Source organism: Bacillus rossius, chromosome 14 (assembly GCF_032445375.1).
Source record: "Bacillus rossius redtenbacheri isolate Brsri chromosome 14, Brsri_v3, whole genome shotgun sequence".
In the NCBI taxonomy this organism is placed as follows: domain Eukaryota; kingdom Metazoa; phylum Arthropoda; class Insecta; order Phasmatodea; family Bacillidae; genus Bacillus; species Bacillus rossius.
In genome coordinates this window covers 42,343,263-42,365,270 of record NC_086341.1, presented here as the reverse complement: position 1 = coordinate 42,365,270, position 22,008 = coordinate 42,343,263, and the positions used below count along the sequence as shown (strand labels likewise).

Below are 22,008 nucleotides of genomic sequence, written 5' to 3'. Positions count from 1 at the left end.
AGGGAGTTTTATGTGATCCCAGGTGAAATTCTAAGACATTTAAGGGTCCTTGGGGAATGAAAATTAAATTATGAACTTTGAAAGGAAACTAGAAAGGCGTACGGACCCTAGAATCGACAGAAAATCGAGAGGGGATATGAGTGGTCCATGACTACAGTGTTCCCCCAGAAGCTTTTTTCAAAAACTCTACTTCTTAGTAGGCCAATAAGAAAAAAAAAGACATGATAAAGATACAGAACTGAATACTACTGGATGATGGTGGTTGGTTGGAAATGTGAATTCAAGACAGTAAACAACAGGCTCATGTTGGGTGTACACATAACACTGACCTGCGAATTTAAACATTCCAATCATTACATGATGTTTAAATAGAGATATTTTTATTATTCTAACATGCTGAATCTGGAACTGAAGTCAGATTTTCTCTATCACATCAGGTTTTTTGGCAAAATCAAAATGAAATATGAGAAACGTGAACATGCAATATTACTATTATCACACGTGAGTGAATGTTTGTTTCTTATTATTTTCATTGTTCTAAACACTCCTATATTACACTTTTGTACTTATGAACACATTATAGAAATAATTATGTAATGTATTGTGTAAACAGATTTGAAGAAAAACACAGCCATATAGACTAAAATGTATTATACATTCAGCCTCGTAACATATTGACAATGGTAAGTCCACTGTTTCAAGTTTATGTCTTGATTTAGTTTAAGTAACTTCTTTGCCTTGCTTTTCACGTATGAGGTGTAGTTGGATCTTCTCTCTTTAGTAACCACCAGCAGTCTGCCAGCGCGTTTTTTTTTTTTTTTTTTTCATTTCCTTTGATATCTGCGTTCCAATTCCTTTCGATCCTGGTGGAATCTTTCTCCTTGCTCGTTAAACTTGGCCTTATTAAATTAATTACCTCCTATGCATCCAATCCAGATTCTGTACTATCCCTCTACGCAGCTCTGATTCGATCTAAACTTGAATTTGGATCTACAATTGGAATTGTACTACTAGAACGGTTAGTGAAAAACTTAATTCAATAACTTATCTCTCTTTAAGGTTCCCTTTCTGATAGAAAAAATATTCTAGATGTAATGTTTGTACATAATTGCTACAACCATAAACTGTACTGTCCCCACATTTTTGAAACTACTGTGTACTGCAATATGTTATTTGTTTTGACAGATTAATTATTATTATTTATTATGATTTGTTTATTGTTTGCTCTATGTCTAACATGTTATTTATTTTCAGAAACGGTAAATAATTTATGTGTATATCTATGAGAAAGTGACTCTATGGACTTTTTCGGACAATTTGAAATTATGTATTGTTGAGACCCCTCTAGGGAGTAATTGAACTTTAAGACGGTAAACGGCAAAGTTAACGCCGTTATTTTGTAATATAGATTATTGTTTCAATAATTTTTTATTTAAATTTTAGGTGTAATTTTGTAATCCGCGCTATTGTTGCGTGCGGATTTCACGTTTTGTTAAGTATTTAATGTAACTGATTTTCGTTTTCGGCCAATCACTGGCCGCCATTTGAAAGTTAAGTTAACTGGCTTAATTTAAGAAGCTAGAAAAAAAGTTCTATAATGGCCAGCTAAGGAAGCTGAAGCTTGTGACGTCGACGATAACAAATCCTACTATTTAGCTAATTAGCGGTAGGCATCCCGGATCGAGGATGAGTAATTATGTAATCTAGGGAGTCTAGAACATAATTTAGGCTTTGTCTAAAAAGATAAAGGGCCTAGGAGTGTAAAACGTGAGTAATTAAAAGTGCCAAAAATTTGTTTCCTCCACATATGCACATCGTCACGTAACTCCCGTTTTTCGTCACATTGTCGTCCAAAACCAATGTAAACATTGATATTTTGAAGTAATTTGACATTATCTACGATATAAATGATATTTTGATACAAAATTAATTATTTTTACACACTATTACATCAACTCAGAGGTCCTACAGATTGAGAGACTCTGAGCTCTACCGACTATATTTCGAACCTTACTAGCCGAGGAAAATTAATTAAAATCCCTAAAAACATATAATAAAAAAACTGTGTAATTTTCGACGAACCCAAATAAAGACTTTTGTTTATGAATTAAATGTGCGCATCATAACTCCTGATGATTGGAATTCATGTGTGATCTGTGATGTCAAGAACCAGTTAGGAATTTGAATATAACAATTAACTTAATTAAATTATATTATTAGGTAAATTTTAAACCTATTTTTTGTTTCAATAAATAATTATATATTTTTAATTATGAGTGTTGTGTTCTGTTATTTCTAATTTCATTTGTCCTAGTGTATGTCTATGTATATTTGTACCTTTATTAAATTAATACCTAACTGTGGCCTACAGAATATCATCACATACCATACCATTGGAGAGCCACATAAATAATATCGATTTTTTACACAGTCTAACACAGCCCAACGTGTTATATTTCAGTCTCCATGTCCATAGAAGTGGGGCCTTTTGCTTGTAAACACAGTAAGAAGTTTCCCCACAACTGGGATGAAAATTCCTTCTTTTATCAGTCGTAAACCACCTTTTTTATGTACCTCAAATAACTCATGATATATTTTTACAGGTTAATTACCAATTTCAATAAAAATGAAGAATTCCTAAACGAAACAAATAATAGAACACTCGTTAAAAACATTTTTTCTTCTGTTCATACTTAAATTTAATTTAATTCCTTATAAATGATGTTTGTCATTTGACCTCTTATTCTGCCCTTCATTGTTTAATATCTTGATAAACTTAAATTATTCACTTTTTTTATATTTTGTATTTTTTGTTAATGTATGTTACTGTCTTTGATGTGTTGTAGTTCTGTTATATTAGCTGTTTGTAGTCTCGTAATATTATCATTTATTTGATGATTGTAGTTTTTTAATACTTGATGTGTAGTAGTTTTGTAGTTTGTAATGTGTAGTCTGTGAAGAATATTGTTGTTGTGTTGTTAACAATTGTTGTGCCTACTACTAAGGTTAGAAACTGTTCATAGGCATGTCACAAGGGTTAAATAAATAAAATAAAAGGAAAGAAAACATTTGTAGTTATTAATTTCAGAGGCATTGTAGAGGTACTTAGTGAAGCACTCATAGAAGTATAACATTTGTTTTTTAATGTCTTTATTTTATTCTCTGTGTAATTTTATCTTTGCCTTATATTGAAAATTATTTCCAATTTTTGTTCTCTATGAATATTTCACTCTAACTTAGACGTTAATTTTATTACTTTCTATAAGTAGGTATGTTTCTTGATTAAAATAATTATTAATGCTTTATTTGATATTGTCCCATGAAATTCAGTGTTACTATATTTATGTATTGTTCCTGAGAGATAACACTTAAGAGATTATTATTTATTGGAGGCTAGGGCACGATTAATATTCCGTTTAAACTATATTTGCGATTTCGAGTGATATATCGATGAGCTCGGAACAAGGAATCTTAAAATGTTTTTTTTTTTTTTTTTTTTTTTTTTTAAATTTGGAAGCTTAATTTGGATTGTTCGTTCGACGGCCAAGGGATTAAGATATATCGTTAATATGTTCCATGTAATTTGAGATTATAGAATCGAAGAATCAACGTGTAAAGTTTTAGTAGAAATTAATGAACGACGAAAACCAGGAATAATATTGATATATTTCAAGAAACCCGGTACTACTAAGTATTAGAAGAGGTAGTGACCAATTATGGAGCATGACATCAAGACTGTCGATTGGTACAGGCAACGTTAATTAGCTTGATACCAGAGAATCAAATATGTCAGTGAAGCAAGAAAGAAGAGATGCCGACCCACGTCGCGAAGGAAGCATGTCGATCTACTAGAGGAGACATTGCGGATGACGGGATCCGAGGCAGCATCCACTACGACGACTCCAATTTTACCGACGTCAAGTTCAGAGGGAGAGGACCAGAGGAGTAACCTAACATTCAACTTCAGCAGCTGCAGAGCCAGCAGCACAGGAAAGAAGCCACGGAGTTTGAAAGATTTTCCAGAGCAGTCCAAATCGGGTAGCAGTTCGACGAGGTTTGTTTCCCCACCCAAAGGTATCCCAAACTGCGTAAAGTTTGTGTTAACCCTTGATACTGAACAGTCACAAGATTTATAATTGTTTTATTATTTTGACCCACAAATAATTAGAGTCAAATCTGTTCAAAAGAAACTATGGTGAATTAAGTGTTATCTCACAGATTTGAAATGTCATAAGTTCAATCCAATAATTCTATTCATAAATGTAATAATATAAATGGACACTCTCCAATTGTAAACTGAGTTTGTATGCTACTATCAGTTCTAAAACCAGAGGTTCCTATAACTCTTGCTCTTCGACTGAGTATTATAATCATCGTTGGTTTGAAATCTAACATAAACAAACTACCAAACTTAAATACTACGAATATCATCAATAAAAAAATGATCAGCTATATTGATCTGGAATATTTGTGAATGATAATCACGTGTCATGTTTTCATTATTTTCGTATGCAGTGTAAATGGGCATGTCTGTGTAAATGTGTATTGTCACCAGCGTCACAATTAATTACGTTGGTAGTAAAAATTCAAATTTTCAATACACCTTTCATTTTAAGTATCTCTGTTACACTGATGTTCATGACCACTTCACAGCTTACAGATGTTTTGCACTACTATACTTGACTAATTAATGAATAACGTTAAAGATAAGATATTGTTTTGCAAAAAGATCTTATTCGTGGATTCAGCCCTTAAAAGAGTGAAATTAACTAAAGTACATGCATACTTGGATATCTTCATCTCTAGATATTGGTTTCCATAGATTCGGTGTATCAACTGCAGGTAATAATTGTAGTTATTTTGTAGGTCTGCGCCTATTGAACTGGTGACTAACAAAGGGGCTAGATCCATAAATCTGTCTGTTCATCTCGGTGACTGACAGCATAATCATTATTTATTATTCTTATCAAAAATTTCAGTAATTTTATAGCTGTAAGGGAGCTAAAAAAAAGATTGTGATTACTATTTTTCCTTGTGCAATAAATGGTAATCCATATTTAACATGACCTCGTAGTGTGATGGTTACTATTAATTTAATGGCTCTTAAATGTTTATGTAGATCATGTATCTGATTTATTTCAAATATGTATGTCCTTTTTAGAGCATACATTTCTAAAAATGTTTTTAAAGTCTAGCTGGTGACTAAACGTACCACTGAACTGACAGTTGAAATAAAACTCGCTCACATACATATGTACATGTTTATTGGCTGTGGAGGCTACAACACGGCGAAGCCCCTCCCCTCGCTGTGCCTCTTGGCCAGCTCCAGCACGCTCACGAAGTGGTCCCTCCAGAGCGGGGCGACCAGGAAGGTCAGCGGGGCGTCGAACTGGCCCTGCTCGCAGGACCCGTCCGACTGGGACGTGCCCGCCTCCGAGGGACTGTCGTCGGGGCAGGCGGCGGCGGCGCTGTGCCGCACGTAGTCCACCACCCGCGCGTGCGACGCGGGGTCCATGTCCATGGGCATCGCCGGCATCCTGAACCGGAAGCAGAGGAGGGTCGGGTCGGGCGAGCGCTCGGCCACGGCCAGCTCCGAGAGGGACAGCACCCTCTGGCACACGTCCTCCTCGACGTCCACCACGAACAGGGCCTGCGTGGTGAGCACGAGGGCCACCGGCCTGTGGCCGGCCGGCGTGCGGAGCGTGGCGTCGGCGACATGCAGCAGCGCGTGCCGCCCCGCCACCAGCTTCCAGCTGTACTTGAGCAGGGAGTTGGGGTCGTCGCGGGCGAGCTCCCGGGCGGGCGCGTGCCTCGCCCGGGGCAGGGAGGCCCAGCCCGCGCCGTGCAGTAGTCCCTGGCCGGCCAGGGCCAGCAGCTCGGCCGCGCCGCTCAGGGGCTTGGTGACGGCGCCCACCAGGCCGCGCCCCACGCCTGCCGCCAGCCCGCGCGGCGACGCCCCCTCGCTCAGCATGGACTGCAAGGGGTGGTGCGCGATGCCCCCGATGGCACCCAGCAGGCTAATGCCCAGGCCGGTGAGGCCCTGCGCCAGGCCGTCCGCCACGCCCTGCGGCCGGCGTCGCCTCAGCTCCTCCGTGCGCTGCAGGTGCTCCCCGTCCAGCGACAGCCGGTCCACGTTGCGCGCGAAGCTCGCCGCCAGCTTGGTCACCGAGGACAGTGTGCCTGCCGTCACGTGCTTCACGAGCGAGGCCGAGCCGTGAGTGACGCCCGCCAGGAAGCCCCGGGGCCCCTGCAGCATGCCGCGGTAGGGCAGGTACACGAAGTCGCGCAGCCCGGAGCCCACTGTGCGGGCCAGCCCCCCGGGGCTGCCGATGAGCTCGAGCGAGCCCACCACCCAGCCCGCGCCGAAGATTGCGCCGTACACATAGTGCGTGGTGAGCGCGTGTCCCAGCCGGTACGGGGTGGTCGCCACGCGGCGCTGCTCGAAGCTCGCGAAGTGCAGGGGCGAGTGGTCGATGGCGATGTAGAGCTTCACCGACGTGTGGACGCTCAGCACGAGAGAGGCGGGCCGCACCACGAAGTGGTCCATGCGCAGCGGAGAGGCCAGCTGCGACAGATCACACGCCACTTCCTCGGGGATCGCGGTCGTCGATGAGGCACGGCGCGACTCCAGCACGTGTTTCGGAATGTAAACTAATTTGTGCGGCAGAAAATTCGACAAATAATCAAAAATCCTGACTACAAACGTGTCTTCGATGTATGCACACAGTGGTCCGATGCTTATGTTGAGATTTTTCACACCACTGACTACTACTTCATCTTCAGTCCAGGACTGTTCCAAGAAAACTGCTACCTTGAGAAGTGCCTGGCTGCGGATCTGCTCTAGCATTTTTATGGCTGGAGTGTACAAAGTAAAGCTGGAACTAATATTTTTTTTCATTTGACTCGTGAAAATCACTGGAAAATCAAAACCGCCATTGTGAAACATTTGGTTGTCAAGTTGCACATCACCAACCATTAAACTTATATCAATTTCTTTTCTCCTTTGTGAAAGAAGGCAAGCCTCCACCTCTAGACAGACACCATCCAAACTCAAATTAATAACTTCTGTCCTGTCCAAATTTGATTTTGGTAAATCATCTAACATCTTCACACACAAGCCCTGTAAAAATATTTCAAATCTTGTATTGACCAGTTGATGGAGAGAAGTCTGAGCTGTGGAAAGGCCTACCTTCATCTGATTGGTCAGTTGAGTTTGGTCCGTAGATTTTACGAGCCTATTGTCGTCAACACTGTTTTCACAGGACGCAATACTTACAAGCTTTGATGAAGAACCGTGCACATCTTTGTTGCTGAGACGGCTCCTGATGTCTCGGGCAGATATTTCAACGTGACTGACGGTCTCAACAGTGACGTGAGAGGTGTGACAAAACCTCTCAACCTTCACCTTGACATCACCGTGTCTCGGAATGTGTATGAATTGTTCCCAAGAATCCAGAACGCAGAAACCAAGAGACCACTCAGGGTTTTCGCCAGAACAGATGGCGAATGCGATGTGAGATGCCGCACCCCCCTTCCCCAAGGAGGGGAAGCACTCACAGAGGAGGGGCATGCTGTAGTGGGCAGAGCTGAGAGCTTCCACGATGCACCACCAGTCGAACTCCGCGCTCTCCTCCACGATTTGGCCGTCCTTGTCCGCGGACACCTGCGCGCACAGCAGGCTGAACCGACACTTGTTGTGGAGGACGACCGGGGGGTGAGACTCCGCATGCACGGCTACAAACACCTGCCCATCCCTTTCCTGTGCCGTCAGGACGTACGCCGCGTTGTTTACCATCGCACCCGTGCACGGCACCGTGAAGTTCTGGCGAGCCCTTGCGGTGCTGACTTGGACGGGACAGCTGAAACCAGCTCCCTGACTGAAGGCTAGGTAAGGAGCAAGGCACTCGTCACCGTCGCCCAGTTTCGAGAAGTGCATCAACGGGAGGCCCTCCTTGCCGCACGCGGGCAGCGAGACGCTCGGGCCGCCAGCAAATACGTGCTTCTTGCCACCGCCAACTGCCACGGCCAACGCCACGACCTCGAGGGCGGACGACGAGCAGTTTACGAGGATGTATCTCGGCTGGACGCTGATGGTGTGCATCTCCTTGACCAAGTCGGACTCTATGGTGACGAACATGAGGCTCGATCTGCCCTGCATGCACACCTGGGTGTTGCCCTGGCTGGGGATGAGCCCCGTGATTCGCGGCATGTAGAAGCTGGTATTGTGCTCCGGACGGGCGAGCTGCAGAGCCTGGGAGCGGTACAACACGTCGCCCTGCGCGGCTTCCAGGTAGAACGTGCCCGGCAGCTTGGGCGGGGACACCACTCCGTTGTGAGGCAGCTGGCAAACTGCTTTGCCTCCGACGACCAGAGACACCTCGACCCCGAGCAAGTTGGCGATCAACGCCCACGGCTGCAATGTGACCAGCAGCGTGCTGCAGAACTCGTTCAAGGGCTCGTACTTAACCCTTACGTCGGTCTCGGGCTGATCTGCCGGTATCCACTCGACACCTTCGTACTTCTTCCCCAGGTACGGCCAGCTCGGCTGCTTCGCGGTGGTCAGCGAGTCCAGGACATGGTCTATGTCGACGTCCCGCGAGAGGTCCCGAGTGAAGAACTCCCGCTGGTCCACCATGGTGTAGGAGAGCGGAACCGGGCTGGACGACGGTACGTCGCCGCGCAGCTGGAAGGTGAGGCTGTGGGTGTGGTCGATGGTCCCGGGGCAGTACAGCTGCTGCACCTCTCCCCTGCCGCTGACGGCGGACTCCAGGCGGACCTGCAGCCCGGGGGTGTCCACCGTCACGCTGGCCGGGCTCGCGAGCCACGAGCAGATCATGTACAGAGGGCAGAGGATGACGAGCATCCTGGCGTGGCTCGCGCCCGTCCTCTGCACGATCACACGGCACCACACGCACAGGAACTGGCCTCTGTCCTGCAGGGGGACCTTCACCAGCCACGGCTTGAAATGTTTCGTGTTCCTGCACAGGGGGATGTCGCCCGACCACGCGCTGTCCTGGCCGTGGAAACGTATCCTCAGCACCATCTTCGAGCCGCAGTCCACGAGGATGGACGGCACGGTGCTGTTGCCCGCGACGATGAAGTTCTGGACGTCGCTCGCCGACCTGGTGTTGTCGTCCAGCAAGCGCACGACTTGGCACTCCAGATGCTGCACCAGTTTGTTCGTCACCACCAACTGCCCGGAGATGACGACCATCTTCTGGGTGGCCGACAGGGACACCACCCTCACGACGATGTTCAGCTCCTTCCGGCCGCAGTCGCTCAGCGGACACCAGCGCACGCCGTCGGCATGCACGGGGAACGGGGTGCACCACACCCACAGGCCCTCCTCTATCCCGACCCGCAGGAGCGGCTCGGCCCCGAGCGAGCGCCACGCGTACATGTGGCAGTGCCGGCTCATGAGCAGCACGTCCTCGTCCGTGCCCGCCTGGCCGAACCTCACCGGCCTCGCGGTGTCGTTGCAGACGACGTACCCGGTGAGGACCACCGGGCCTGCCTGCGCCCAGGACTCGGCGGAGACGGCCAGCGTGCGGGCCAGGCCGGGCCCCAGCCTCAGTGCCACCGGCTCCGCCACGCACGACACCTGCGCGGCGTCCCCGGAGACCAGCTCCGCGCGCAGCCCGAACGGCTCGACGATGTGTCGCCGGCCGAGGCAGGCGTAGTCCGTGACGCTGCAGGAGACGCGGGCGCCCACCTGGGCCAGCCGGCCGCCGAGGAAGGCGTGGCACGAGTCCGCGGCCAGGGTGAGGAAGCACTGCGACTCGGGCACGAGGCCGTCCACGGCGTAGCCCTCGAGCGCGGGCGGGACGTCGTCCTCGCGCAGCTGGTTGTGCAGCGACAGCCGCAGGCAGGAGACGCTGGCCGCCAGCTGCACCCGGGGCAGCAGCGCGGGGCAGTAGGAGGAGTCCACCAGCATGCACGCGGCGAGCGCGCGCGGCGACAAGTGCCCGCCGTCGCGCGGGCGCACGGACAGCCGCACACGCCACGCGCAGGACGCGACCACGCGCGGCGGGCGGGGCAGCTCCAGCCGACACATCTCGCTCTCGGACAGGCTGAAGGTGGCGTAGGGCTGGTAGCTGGCGCGGCACTCGCTCCAGTGCTCCAGCGAGCACAGCACCTGGTCTGCCCCCGGCTGCTCGTCCGAGGCCAGCTGCAACACACCACCCGCACCTTATTACTGCTAAACTGGTTACTTTCCAGTTCAAGTTTTATCAGAGAATTTCCACAATCCCCTTAAATATAGTAGGAGATCATTTAAAAAATAAATGGCTCTACGTATTGCGGAACACGAAGAAACGTTAAAACTAATCAAACACCAATTATATTTAATTTTAAGGCTTTCGCTGCTATTATGAAGGCTACCGTATCTTTGGAGTTTCAGATGCATATTATTGTGGTAGAATATACGTGTACTGACGTTTTTCTGTAAATTACGAAAGGACCCGCATTTAGTCAGAAGCAAAAAAAGAGTGTCTGATATATCCTCCCCTGTTCGTAAGATTTAGATTATGCATCAAAATTTTGGAATTCCATTGATTGGTCAACAGACTTGCGGATTACAGAAAATAATTAATTCCCTATTGTGGATGCTCAGATCAAAAAGAACTAACATTTAGATTAAAAAAATCAGTATTCTAAACTAGCAAGTCGTTTATTATACATGTATTAGCTTTCTAAATCAGTTCTAAAAATTTTATTAAATTTACAAAATAGCTCTTTAAAGGGCAGACAAATTAACCTTTTAGAATGTACAGAAAATTGAATACCACAATTATGCATCTTAATCTCCAAAGATAAGGTAGCCCACATAACAAAAGCATTGAAAGCCTACAGATTAAACGTAATTTGTGTTTAACTGTATGAAAAAATCATTTAATTGTAAATTTTTTTTAATACTAAAATATGTGCAATAGTAAACAAATTCTTCATCATGGCGACAGGTTCCGTATTTACCTAAAACTAATGTGACTCTGAATGTAATTTTGATTATAAGTTTACGAAAGAGACTTTGTGGATTGGAAAATCACAACTTCGGTATGTAGCACTTGAAAACTATTTAAATTATTAAATGTATTTCTTATTTACCAGACCCTTTCGTCAGTAAAGTGATTTACATGGTCTCTTTTGTAAAACCAAGCTGTAGTCAGAAAAGAAAATAGTATTTTATGACTGTAGTTTAAAAGTGGCTGCTGTTCAGAAAGCAAAGATGCTGCGACGTACAGTGGTCGCTTGGGAGGGGTTTCCTCCGTCATTAGCCACAGTGAAGAGAAGCAGAAAGAACCCAGTGTACTCCCTCCCCTTCATCCTGCATCTCTCGTCTGTCACGCCTGTGCAGAGGTCCAGGAAGCCCCGGGCTAAAGTGGCATAAGTGATGCGGTTTACAGGCAAACTAAGTGGAGGTTCAAGTCACATACGTGACACATTTGAGAGGCACAGCCTATAGTTTTACATATAAGCTGTCTCCAACAGCAAGATACAAGTTTGCGGTTGAAATGAAAACCCCCCCACATTTAGTTTCCACAGTATTGTTAAAAATTCATAGCATTATTGTACAAATGTAACAGGATACACCTACGTATTACTTCGTATCACGGATGGTGCCAAATTAATGATTTCACTGAACCAACTTTAATGGTTGCAAATGACGACTACGAACAAACGTAGTTTACTGCATTTGTACTGAATTGGAACGAGTGTGTCTTTCCAACCTATAACATATGAGGGTAATTTGTGGGATGTAGTAAAATTGCAAATGAGCAAAAACTTCCAAGATAAAGTTTAAGGATATTATGTGTTCCTGTAGTGGCAATTAGTCTTTATTTTGTAAGATGACAATGAAAATGCTTGAAGTAAAAAAATTGGTTGTCTGTAAAGGCGGTTTACTGACGATAGTTTGTGACGTCATAACAAAAAATTAATAAAATGATTCTTTTATGAATAAAATTGAATTGAATTTATTGAATTATCACTATTTTGTATGGATACAAAGGAGTGAAATGAAATCTACAATTTAATTGATAAATTTACTTTTATTTGCACTCATTAATTCAAATATATTTATTACTTTAACAAACAGATTATTTTAACTATAACGTTTATACATGTTTGTTATTTAACTTCTTTCAATCTGTGTTATTGTGTTACAGATAGAACGATGATAGGAAAAGTAAGAAACAAATGGGAGTGTTTCAAGTTTAATGTGAACCTCGAAAAAGTAAAATCGACGGTTGTTACAATCGAGTGGAAGAGAGATAGATGCGGAGCAAGTGTACACAGAGAATAACGGGACAATGTGCGTAACGGGACAATGAGTCATCCTTTTTCGTGCATGCATCCGGCGTTCATTGATTTATTAGACGTTGTCACGTCAAAAATTTTAAATTTGTTACATCTCACTAATATAGGACATGCGGATGAGGAGGGCGAGGGGGCAGCGTCACCTGGAAGGGCACGGGGAAGACGTCGACCCTGGTGAGGGCGCGGGGCTGCGGGTAGCGCCAGGCCATGGTGGGGGGGTCCGCCCAGAAGACCACCTGGTAAGGCAGGGGCGGGCGGTCGCGGGCCGAGCCCTCCGCGTCGCAGTAGCGGAACGCCCCGGCGCGCAGGTCGTCGTGGTAGTGCTGGTCCTCGCGGGGCCCGGGGTCAGGCCCCTCGGAGGCCCGGGCGGGGGCCCCGGGGCGCCCCAGGAGCTGCGTCCACTCACCCAGCTCTCGCCAGAGGTGTCGCAAGCAGCGCACCTGCTCCGGGCCCACGTCCACCAGCAGGCAGTCCGAGTCCACCGAGACCTGCACCTGCGACAGTAACGCACTGCCCTCAAGCTAGGCTCACCTCCAATACCTGTGTGTGAACAAACATCTACCCAGGGGCGCAGCCCGAGGGGGGGGGGGGGGGTTTAGTGGTTCAACCCCCCCCCCCCCCTTTAGCTCCAAATCTTTAATTAATTTCTTATTCAACACTCAAACAAATTTCATATTAAAATTAATAAAATTTTTACCATTACAATATTTAAATTTAAGTACCGAAAACTGCTAAAATAGCACTAATTTACACCTTAAAATTCAAATTTTCCCGGGGGAGGACCCCACCACCCCCCGCTTTAATACGGAGGGGGCCATGCTTCTTAACACCCCCCATACGCAAATCCTGGTTACGCCACTGCATCGAGCTCATATTCCACGATGGAATGTTTCGTACAGCCTCCGCTCAACACTTCCCACCAAACTGCTGCTCAAGCCTCCATGACAGCAGGTTCTGTAGATGTTTCTACAGAATAACGTATGCCAGGATACTTAACAGTTTCTTCAATACAAATCAGGGGCGTATATAGGGCCGATATAACCTCCCCTGCCCCCTCAAATCCTAAAAAACCTATAAACATCTATCGTTCCCACAGACAAAAGATAAGGATTTGGAAGCAACGTGTAGTTATTTCCCTTCCCCTCCCCCCCCAGCCATGCAAAATTAAATTCTTAGCATACAAATTTCATTTACAGTACAAATAGGTACTTTTATTTAAACAAAGACTTAACTAATTATAATCATCTTTGCAAAATAACGAATTTCAGAATAAGTTTACCACTAGTTCCAATGGAATGAAAAACATGAAACATTTTTTGCAGTATTTTGTATGAATATCAATTTGTATTATAGAGAATGACAGTGTACTCTATAAACATCACAAAAAACAATTCACTAAAACGTGTAAAAATTCTAAAGTGAAAATTTCAGAAATTTTCATGTAAAAAAGTAAATTAATGGGATGTAACAAATTTCAAATTTTTACCTCGAGCATTTACATTGTCATCTTAAATATTAAAGACTGAATGCCCCCACAGGAACACACATAATATCCTTAAACTTTATGTCGGAAGTGTGTGCTCATTTGCAATTATACTACAGCCCACAAATTACCACTCATATTTTATAGGTTGGAAAGACACTCTCGTTCCAATTTAATATAAATGCAGTATACTACATTTGTTCTTAGTCATCACTCATTTAAATACTATAAAAGGTATTATCTCTGGTATATTTTAAATAATGTATTATCATCTGGGGTTATTATATTTTGAAAAATTTAATAAACGAGTTGGCAATAGACCTATGCTGGCCTAAATTAACACATTATTAATTTTTTCTAAATATTAATCTCACAATATTATGCTATATACACACAGTTAAGGCTAAAATTAAATTTTAGTTTCCAGGTAATCTTTCAAGTAATTATGTCAGTTTCACCTTAAAAAAATAAAGTTATCATAAATCATGCTTAGTCGTAAACATATTAATAAAACTGTAAGAAAAGCAGGTAGTATATTTTAATAAAAGGTTACACTGAAATTAAATACAATATTGTAGATTCATAAATGTAATTATAATAAAGTACTTCAAACCAAAAATAATTTGGTAGGTTTATAACTTAGCATTCAATATGAATAAAAATTTTCACTGATTCACGTTCATGGGCATGACTCTTCCTCACTAGAGCTGGCACCAATGTTACACAGGTCAGTGACCCCTGACTTCTAACGATGTGGTCACTCGTTCAATTAAATATTTTAAAAAATATTTTTTTACTTTTTTATAAGCCATCTTCCAATAAGCCGCCTCCTGACAAATGGCAGGGACTAATGTTCTCTAATGTGTAAAAATAATAAAATATCTTGCTTTTACTTTGATCGACATTTTTAAAATTTTTACCAGGCATCAGCTAAAAGAGTGGTGCATGACAAAGACGGCATGCCTAGTGTTAGGGCAGGAGACTTAACAACCGTGCGTCTGTTAGGTCACAGTCTCACTACAAGTCACAACTGGTTGGGAGCCTGGCATATATTTTAGCGACAACAGAAAACAGGAGGAGGAGAATAATAATCTCGGGAATTAATTACCAGTGAAGTATCTTACACGTACAACTTTTAAAGGTTTTCTATTGATTCAGCTGCACCAGTTATTTAACTTTCGAATAACACATCAATTTTTAAAATTGTCTGTCAATAAGTGAAGGAAGTGATAAAAGGATGCTCAAACACGAGGACACCCAGCCAGCCTGGTTGTGTCGGCTGAGGGGTAGGAATGGAATACCTGCGGAAGCGTGAGCTGCTTGTCCCAGGCCTCCCAGCAGACGCTGGCGGTGGCGTCGAAGGTGCAGGGGTTGACCAGCAGGCGGGACTCCCCGCCGTGACACGTGGACACCGTCAGGCAGCTTACGGAGCAGACGGCAGACAGGCGGTCCCCCGGCGCGTGCACGCTGACCGACGAGCCGAGGACGCTGAGCGTGGCCACCCAGCCCTGCGACGTCTGGAAGGCGACCGCGAGCTGGCCGGACCGGAGACGCGCGCCGGGCGTGTGGGACAGGAAGCGCCGCAGCCTGGCGAGAGGGGGCTCCTCGTCGTCGGGGACCTCCGGGGGGCACGCGGCCAGGAGCTTGGCGGCGGTCCGCCCCAGGCCGGAGAGCAGCCGCGCGCTGGCGTGCAGCCGGGTGGGTCGCCCCAGCTCCAGGTCCAGCCCGGCGGGCCTGCCCAGGCCCTCGCTCCACACCGCGGTGAGGAAGGACGGGGGTATGCCCGTGCCCGGGTGGGGGTCCCCGGCCTTGGTCTCCAGCACGGGCGCCGGGAAGTGCTCCGGCCCCGGCACGCCGCGCACCGCGCGCTCCTCCGCGGGGCAGCTCACGGCCAGGTCGAAGCACGACACCTGCAGCTTGCGGCTCAGCTGCAGCCGCGACGCGAACACGTGCGGCTCGGCGACCGCCACGCGGAGCAGCGGCAGCATGTCGCCCGCGGCCTCCTCGCACAGCGCCAGGACGACGGTGCCGGCCGTGAGAAGCGCCTCCACGGGCACCACGGGGCCCGGCCTGGGCCTGGGCCGGGGCGGCGGGCGCCTGATGGCCACCTGCAGCGAGCTGTACGAGAGCCGGCTCCTGCTGGCGCCCGCGCTCGAGGCGTCCGCGCAGTCCACGCCGCTGTCCTCGGGCTCGTCCGCGCGCCGCGGCTCCGAGGCGCGGGCCCGCGCGCTATGCCCCCCCAGCAGCTGCAGCGTCTCGGCCAGCAGCGCGGCGGCCAGACGCAGCTGGCCCAGGCTGACCGAGGCGTGGACGGGCGAGGTGGCGCCCGCCTCCAGCGACGCGCCGCACACCAGCGTGTCACGGTAGAAGACCGCGGGCGCGAGCACCGCGCACACGTTGAGGCGGGACACGACGGGCAGGAGCGTGGCGTGGGGCAGGATGTCCTCGTCGCTCGGGGCCAGGTTGTTCCACTCGAGCGCCGGGTTCTCGCTCATGGTGTGCAGGGCGGAGGCGGTGGAGGCGGGCCGGCCCAGCACGCGCGCCAGCTCGCGCCACGTGCCCGTGTGCACGGCGAGGCCGCGCACGTCCAGCTGGTACTGCCGGTCCTCCACCTCCGAGCCCGGCACGCCCAGCAGGCGCGTGCGCTCCGCCTGCTGGTAGACGTCTGGCCGCACCACCAGTCGCCCCACCGGGTTGTCTGCCTGCAGGAAGACAGATATATGGTGCAACCGCTATTCCAGATCAAACCCTTCCGTGAAAATGTTACGATTTTCATGCCTCAAATTATAGATGCAACCCCTACGCAGGCACAACCTTTCTGTGGGTAGATAAGGTAACTAAGTTAAAAAATATATTGAAAAGTTTTTTCAAGTTTTCAAGTTTCAGGCTGAGTGTTCTTCCAACTGATTTTTCTGGAGTGCACAGTGCAGGTCACTCGGGAATGCTGTAAGTAGAGACCGGAAAAATTTGCGGATTCAATGACCTCTAGGATAGCCTCCATTACACCTCTGTATTTCTCAAGCAAACACGCATGTACATTGGGTGCTAACTTGTGAGGCATCTCCACTAGATAGCTTGTGATTCGATGCTTCTTCGGTCGATAGTCTCTCATTGGCCCAGAGAGCTTCAGCTAAGTCTCATACAACCACAAATAAGGCACAGCCCAGTTTAAGTCAGCACACAAATTGAATGCAGCAATGACTAACCTTGGGTTTCAAGTTGAAGGCGTCGACCTGGAAGACACAGACGTCATGCGCGTGGGGATCGCTGGCCAGGTCGACGGCGGGCATGACAAGCCTCACTGCGTGCGTGTCCAGGTAGAGCAGGGGCAGCGTGCTGCTGTTGAGAAGCTGCAACAAACTGAACCAGTCATACCTGCTGTTAGTGGCCTGTGCAAGAAAGTAGCACCACACCTCCTGTTCCTTGCGCTCAGGTAAGAGCCAGTTACCAACACACCTCCTGGGCCTTGCGCTCAGGTCAGAGCCAGTTACCAACACACCTCCTGGGCTTTGCACTAGGTCAGAGCCAGTTACCAACACACCTCCTGATCCTTGCACTCAGGTCAGAGCCAGTTACCAACACACCTCCTGATCCATGCACTCAGGTCAGAGCCAGTTACCAACACACCTCCTGATCCTTGCACTCAGGTCAGAGCCAGTTACCAACACACCTCCTGATCCTTGCACTCAGGTCAGAGCCAGTTACCAACACACCTGATCCATGCACTCAGGTCAGAGCCAGTTACCAACACACCTCCTGGGCTTTGCACTCAGGTCAGAGCCAGTTACCAACACACCTGATCCTTGCACTCAGGTCAGAGCCAGTTACCAACACACCTCCTGGGCCTTGCACTCAGGTCAGAGCCAGTTACCAACACACCTCCTGGGCCTTGCACTCAGGTCAGAGCCAGTTATCAACACACCTCCTGATCCTTGCACTCAGGTCAGAGCCAGTTACCAAAACACCTCCTGGGCCTTGCACTCAGGTCAGAGCCAGTTACGAACACACCTCCTGATCCTTGCACTCAGGTCAGATCCAGTTACCAACACACCTCCTGATCCTTGCACTCAGGTCAGAGCCAGTTACCAACACACCTCCTGATCCTTGCACTCAGGTCAGAGCCAGTTACCAACACACCTCCTGATTCATGCACTCAGGTCAGAGCCAGTTATCAACACACCTCCTGATCCTTGCACTCAGGTCAGAGCCAGTTACCAAAACACCTCCTGGGCCTTGCACTCAGGTCAGAGCCAGTTACGAACACACCTCCTGATCCTTGCACTCAGGTCAGATCCAGTTACCAACACACCTCCTGATCCTTGCACTCAGGTCAGAGCCAGTTACCAACACACCTCCTGATCCTTGCACTCAGGTCAGAGCCAGTTACCAACACACCTCCTGATCCTTGCACTCAGGTCAGAGCCAGTTACCAACACACCTCCTGGGCCTTGCACTCAGGTCAGAGCCAGTTACCAACACACTGACTGAAGTATGGCATTTTATTTTGCATTACTATCACTGGGATATTTCCTTCAATTTTCCAGGGTTTCAAGAAACTCTATGACAATTTTCCGCTTCCTTAACATTTCCTTGACGTTCCAGAATGTGGACAGACATCCTGTCAAACTGTCAAATCACCACCACACCTCCTGCGCCTTGTACTAAGGCCACTGCGAAAAAAAAACCACCACACCTCCATCATCGTCTTCTCAGGTCAAGACCAATCACAATTTCTCTTCCCCGGCATACAACTAGTGGGTAACCAAACCTCCTTAATCACGTACTGTCATCACAGGCAGTAGCCACCATAACTCCTGGGCCGTCCAATCAGATCACAGCCAGTCTTCATCATACTCCAGGTCAAACATTTTCAGGTGCTAAAACTTAATGACCTTGCAATCGGATCAAAGGCAACCGTATAACGGTAAGTAAAGGCTTAACACCTGCACAGCCACATTTTTAGTACGGATGGGCCAATCAAATCCTCAAATACCATCAAATCCTTAGTATTCGAAGAATTCAATATTTGAGGCAAAAAATTCAACAAAAAAATATTAGAGGAAATAAATTAACGTCAAGAATTCAACGCTGATAACCTCTGAAGTTTTCTAGGTCAATATTTTTCTTCATACCTATTCTGTTACCATTCCCCAAGATATTGTAATTTTAACATGTGATTATATAAATAAATTTACAATATATATTGATTCTGAAAACTTAAGTTCGTGAAACAACCATTTAAAGGGTAGAATGTTTCAATGCCATAGTTATATTTATTGTAAATTATTTAATTTTTGACAATTAATATTTATATTTGAAGTGCTAAAATTTGAGAAAATTGTAATTTAACCCATCACAAATACCTAAAAGGCCACATTAAAAAAATTAATATCTAGAAATATGATTAATGTGAATTGACTTTTCTAAATTTTACATCAAACTTTTGAGTATCCTTACATCTAGTGAATAGTATATTAGCAATAAGCAGTCACTTAGCGACAGTAGTTGAGATTTTTAGATAGCATTTATCCATGTAATCTATTATAATGAAACTTGTATTTATCAGACTGGCACTTGTGCAGATATAGGATATACAAGTTTAGATAACCTTGATGACACAAAGAAAATAGCATTCATGTGCAAACTGGTTGTTATTGTCATAAAAACACAAAACTGTATTAAGTATAATAGTGTATATAAAGTGTTAAGATAACAAAACTTAAGGGCCCCACCTACCTGGGCACACATACGCAACATACAGCGTGCAAAGCTTAAAAAAAACCCACACAATATAAAAATTTCTCGGGATATCAGAGTGCAATCTGTTTATGAAAAGCATTTAAGAACATATTGAGGCCAGATGAGTATTCTGTTCCCATATTTTTTTTTTGTTTGTAAACTGTATTTTTAGGAAAGTTAAAAAGGTTAAAACACATGTTTTCGCAATAATTTTTAGGCATGAAACACCTGGTAACAGATTCTTGAAAGCACTCAAAGGACTTGCATTGCATTACACCATCTTAATTTCTCCGCCATATCCCTCACATCTGCTTGGATATCGTAGTTGCCCTATGAACAAGCAGATTGCAGGGCAGTTGACAGCCTGGTGCTAGAACAGGGGTCAGCACACCACGGCTCTTTTCATGGGATTTTACGTCTCCACAACTCACTGTGCTGCAAAGCCAATGCCTAGAGACAAGATTTTATGGTTTTATTTTTACTCCAATTTCGTTTTCAAAACAGAAGATTTCGGTGTTATTGTTTTTAATTTTTTGAAAGCAGTTTTGTTTCTACCTAATCCACCAAAAAATAAATTGGTCTAAAAAAGATACATTCAAAACATTAAAAATAAATTAACGAGCATTTGTGGTTTAATAGTGATTCAATAAGAATCGCACAGTAAAATTAAATTACTTTTTCTGATCCATGGACTTGGTACAATTTTTTTTTGTCCGGAAATTTCATTCCTTGAATTTCAAACATTAAAAGTTTGATTTTTTTTTTTTGATTTTTTTGAATTAGGTTTTGATTAGATTTCGTGATATAAGGTCCATTTTGATGTTATGCAGTGATTTAACATGCATTTCGGTGTTATTACGGTTTTATCGCAATTCACCATATAATATTGTCCCTGCCAACGCCTTAAAAACAGCAAATCATATTATATAAGTGGAACAGTCTTCATGAAAACTTATGACACAGCCAAAAAAAAAAACAGCATTTACTATTCTAACAATCTTTGGCTCTATCTATTCACGTCAACAAACATTCTCTTCAAAGAATCAAATAAAAAAATTAACTAAGAAGTAAACTAACCGAAAAATTACAATCATGCCTAAAATTGAAAAATAAGTAGTTACTTGCCAGAGACAGCTTGAGCTTCCGAAAGCGATGCAAGGTCACATTTCCTACTAAAAAATTAATTTTACAACGCCCAGGTGCTTTTTTTTTATTTAAAAAAATAATAATAAATTTAAAAATTAAGGATTTATTGTTTTATCAATAGAGTTCTCCTAATGATTATCATATATTTCTTTACTTTTATGCGTTTCTTTCCCCTAAGTGGCCTTTATTTTTCAAGACTTTAGTTGAATTTGTGAATAAAAATATTTTGATTTTATCTAGTTATTTTTTTATCATCTCAAAATTTCATGTAGCTACAGAGAAAATGCATGTTGCGGCTCTCTAAAAAATTGGAGAATCTGTCTCACTGCACTATAAGTACCTCCAGGCATCGACCTCACTAACAAATACACGCCCCAAGGTGTCCAAGACGTTTATTTTCCCCGTAGCCGTTTCATGTAGATACAGAGGAAATGCATGTTGCGGCTGTCTGAAAACTTGGAGGATCTGCCTCGCTGCGCTGTGGCGTGGACATCGCTGACACGCGGCACTCGCCTGTCGGTGGAGCGGACGGGCTCGCCGGGCGGGGCCGGGTCCCGGGAGGACAGCAGGGGCTCCAGGACGGGCTGGAAGCCGGCCAGAGCGGCGGCCGACAGCACGCAGTCCACGGCCTGGAGCTTCACCACCACCTCGCTGATGCAGCTGGACGAGCCTGCCACCGCCGCTGCCACCACACGCCACGCTCATCTCCTCCGTCGTGACACACTCACAACACATCATCTCCCAGATACCTCATCACTATTTCATCATACGGCAAGTGGTAATTCAGCTCAGTGTTTAGGTCCTTGCCGTTTGATCACAACATTACTGATTCATATTGTGCAACAGAACCAACAAACAGCAACCAGTATTTTACAAAACTTTAAAAATACAACGTGCAGTAACATTGGCACTACCTATCGGCGAACTTTAAACTACATTGATGGCCACGGAGACAAAACACAGGGTCGACAAAAGTGGCACCACCCGACAGTACACACTGTGATCCAGACGATGGACATAAAAAAATTGGCAGACAACAGTAGACAACACTTAATAGATATATACGAAAAAAGGTAGAAGATAGGATGGGAGAACATACCATAATTCTCGCAGAGCATTTAAAATGCTACACATAATTGTAGGCACGCCATATACAAAAGTATGAGTAATATGCGTAGGGGCATGCAGATTTCGCGAAAAGATTTTGAGACTAGATGAAAGTTATAACACTGTATGCAACGTCGGTGTTTCGTGACTGGGAGAGAGTTTCTCCCAGGTACATATCGACTGTAACAACACCAATCACAGTGATTCAGTGCGGAAGA

At 45.7% G+C, this 22,008-nt stretch overlaps 1 protein-coding gene across 1 annotated transcript in view; it reads right to left on the bottom strand.

Moving 5' to 3' along the window:
- Window positions 1-5,247: 5,247 nt before the first annotated feature.
- LOC134538785 (intermembrane lipid transfer protein VPS13B) overlaps window positions 5,248-22,008 on the bottom strand; it is a 68,423-nt gene continuing 51,662 nt past the window's right edge. Inside the window, exons 24-28 of the mRNA XM_063380276.1 lie at window positions 21,197-21,365; window positions 17,005-17,158; window positions 15,100-16,500; window positions 12,459-12,809; window positions 5,248-10,168 (exon numbers count right to left, since the gene is read on the bottom strand). Coding sequence (XP_063236346.1) covers window positions 5,279-10,168; window positions 12,459-12,809; window positions 15,100-16,500; window positions 17,005-17,158; window positions 21,197-21,365 — 6,965 coding nt within the window. The 3' untranslated portion in view covers window positions 5,248-5,278. The remainder of the gene's footprint in view (window positions 10,169-12,458; window positions 12,810-15,099; window positions 16,501-17,004; window positions 17,159-21,196; window positions 21,366-22,008) is intronic.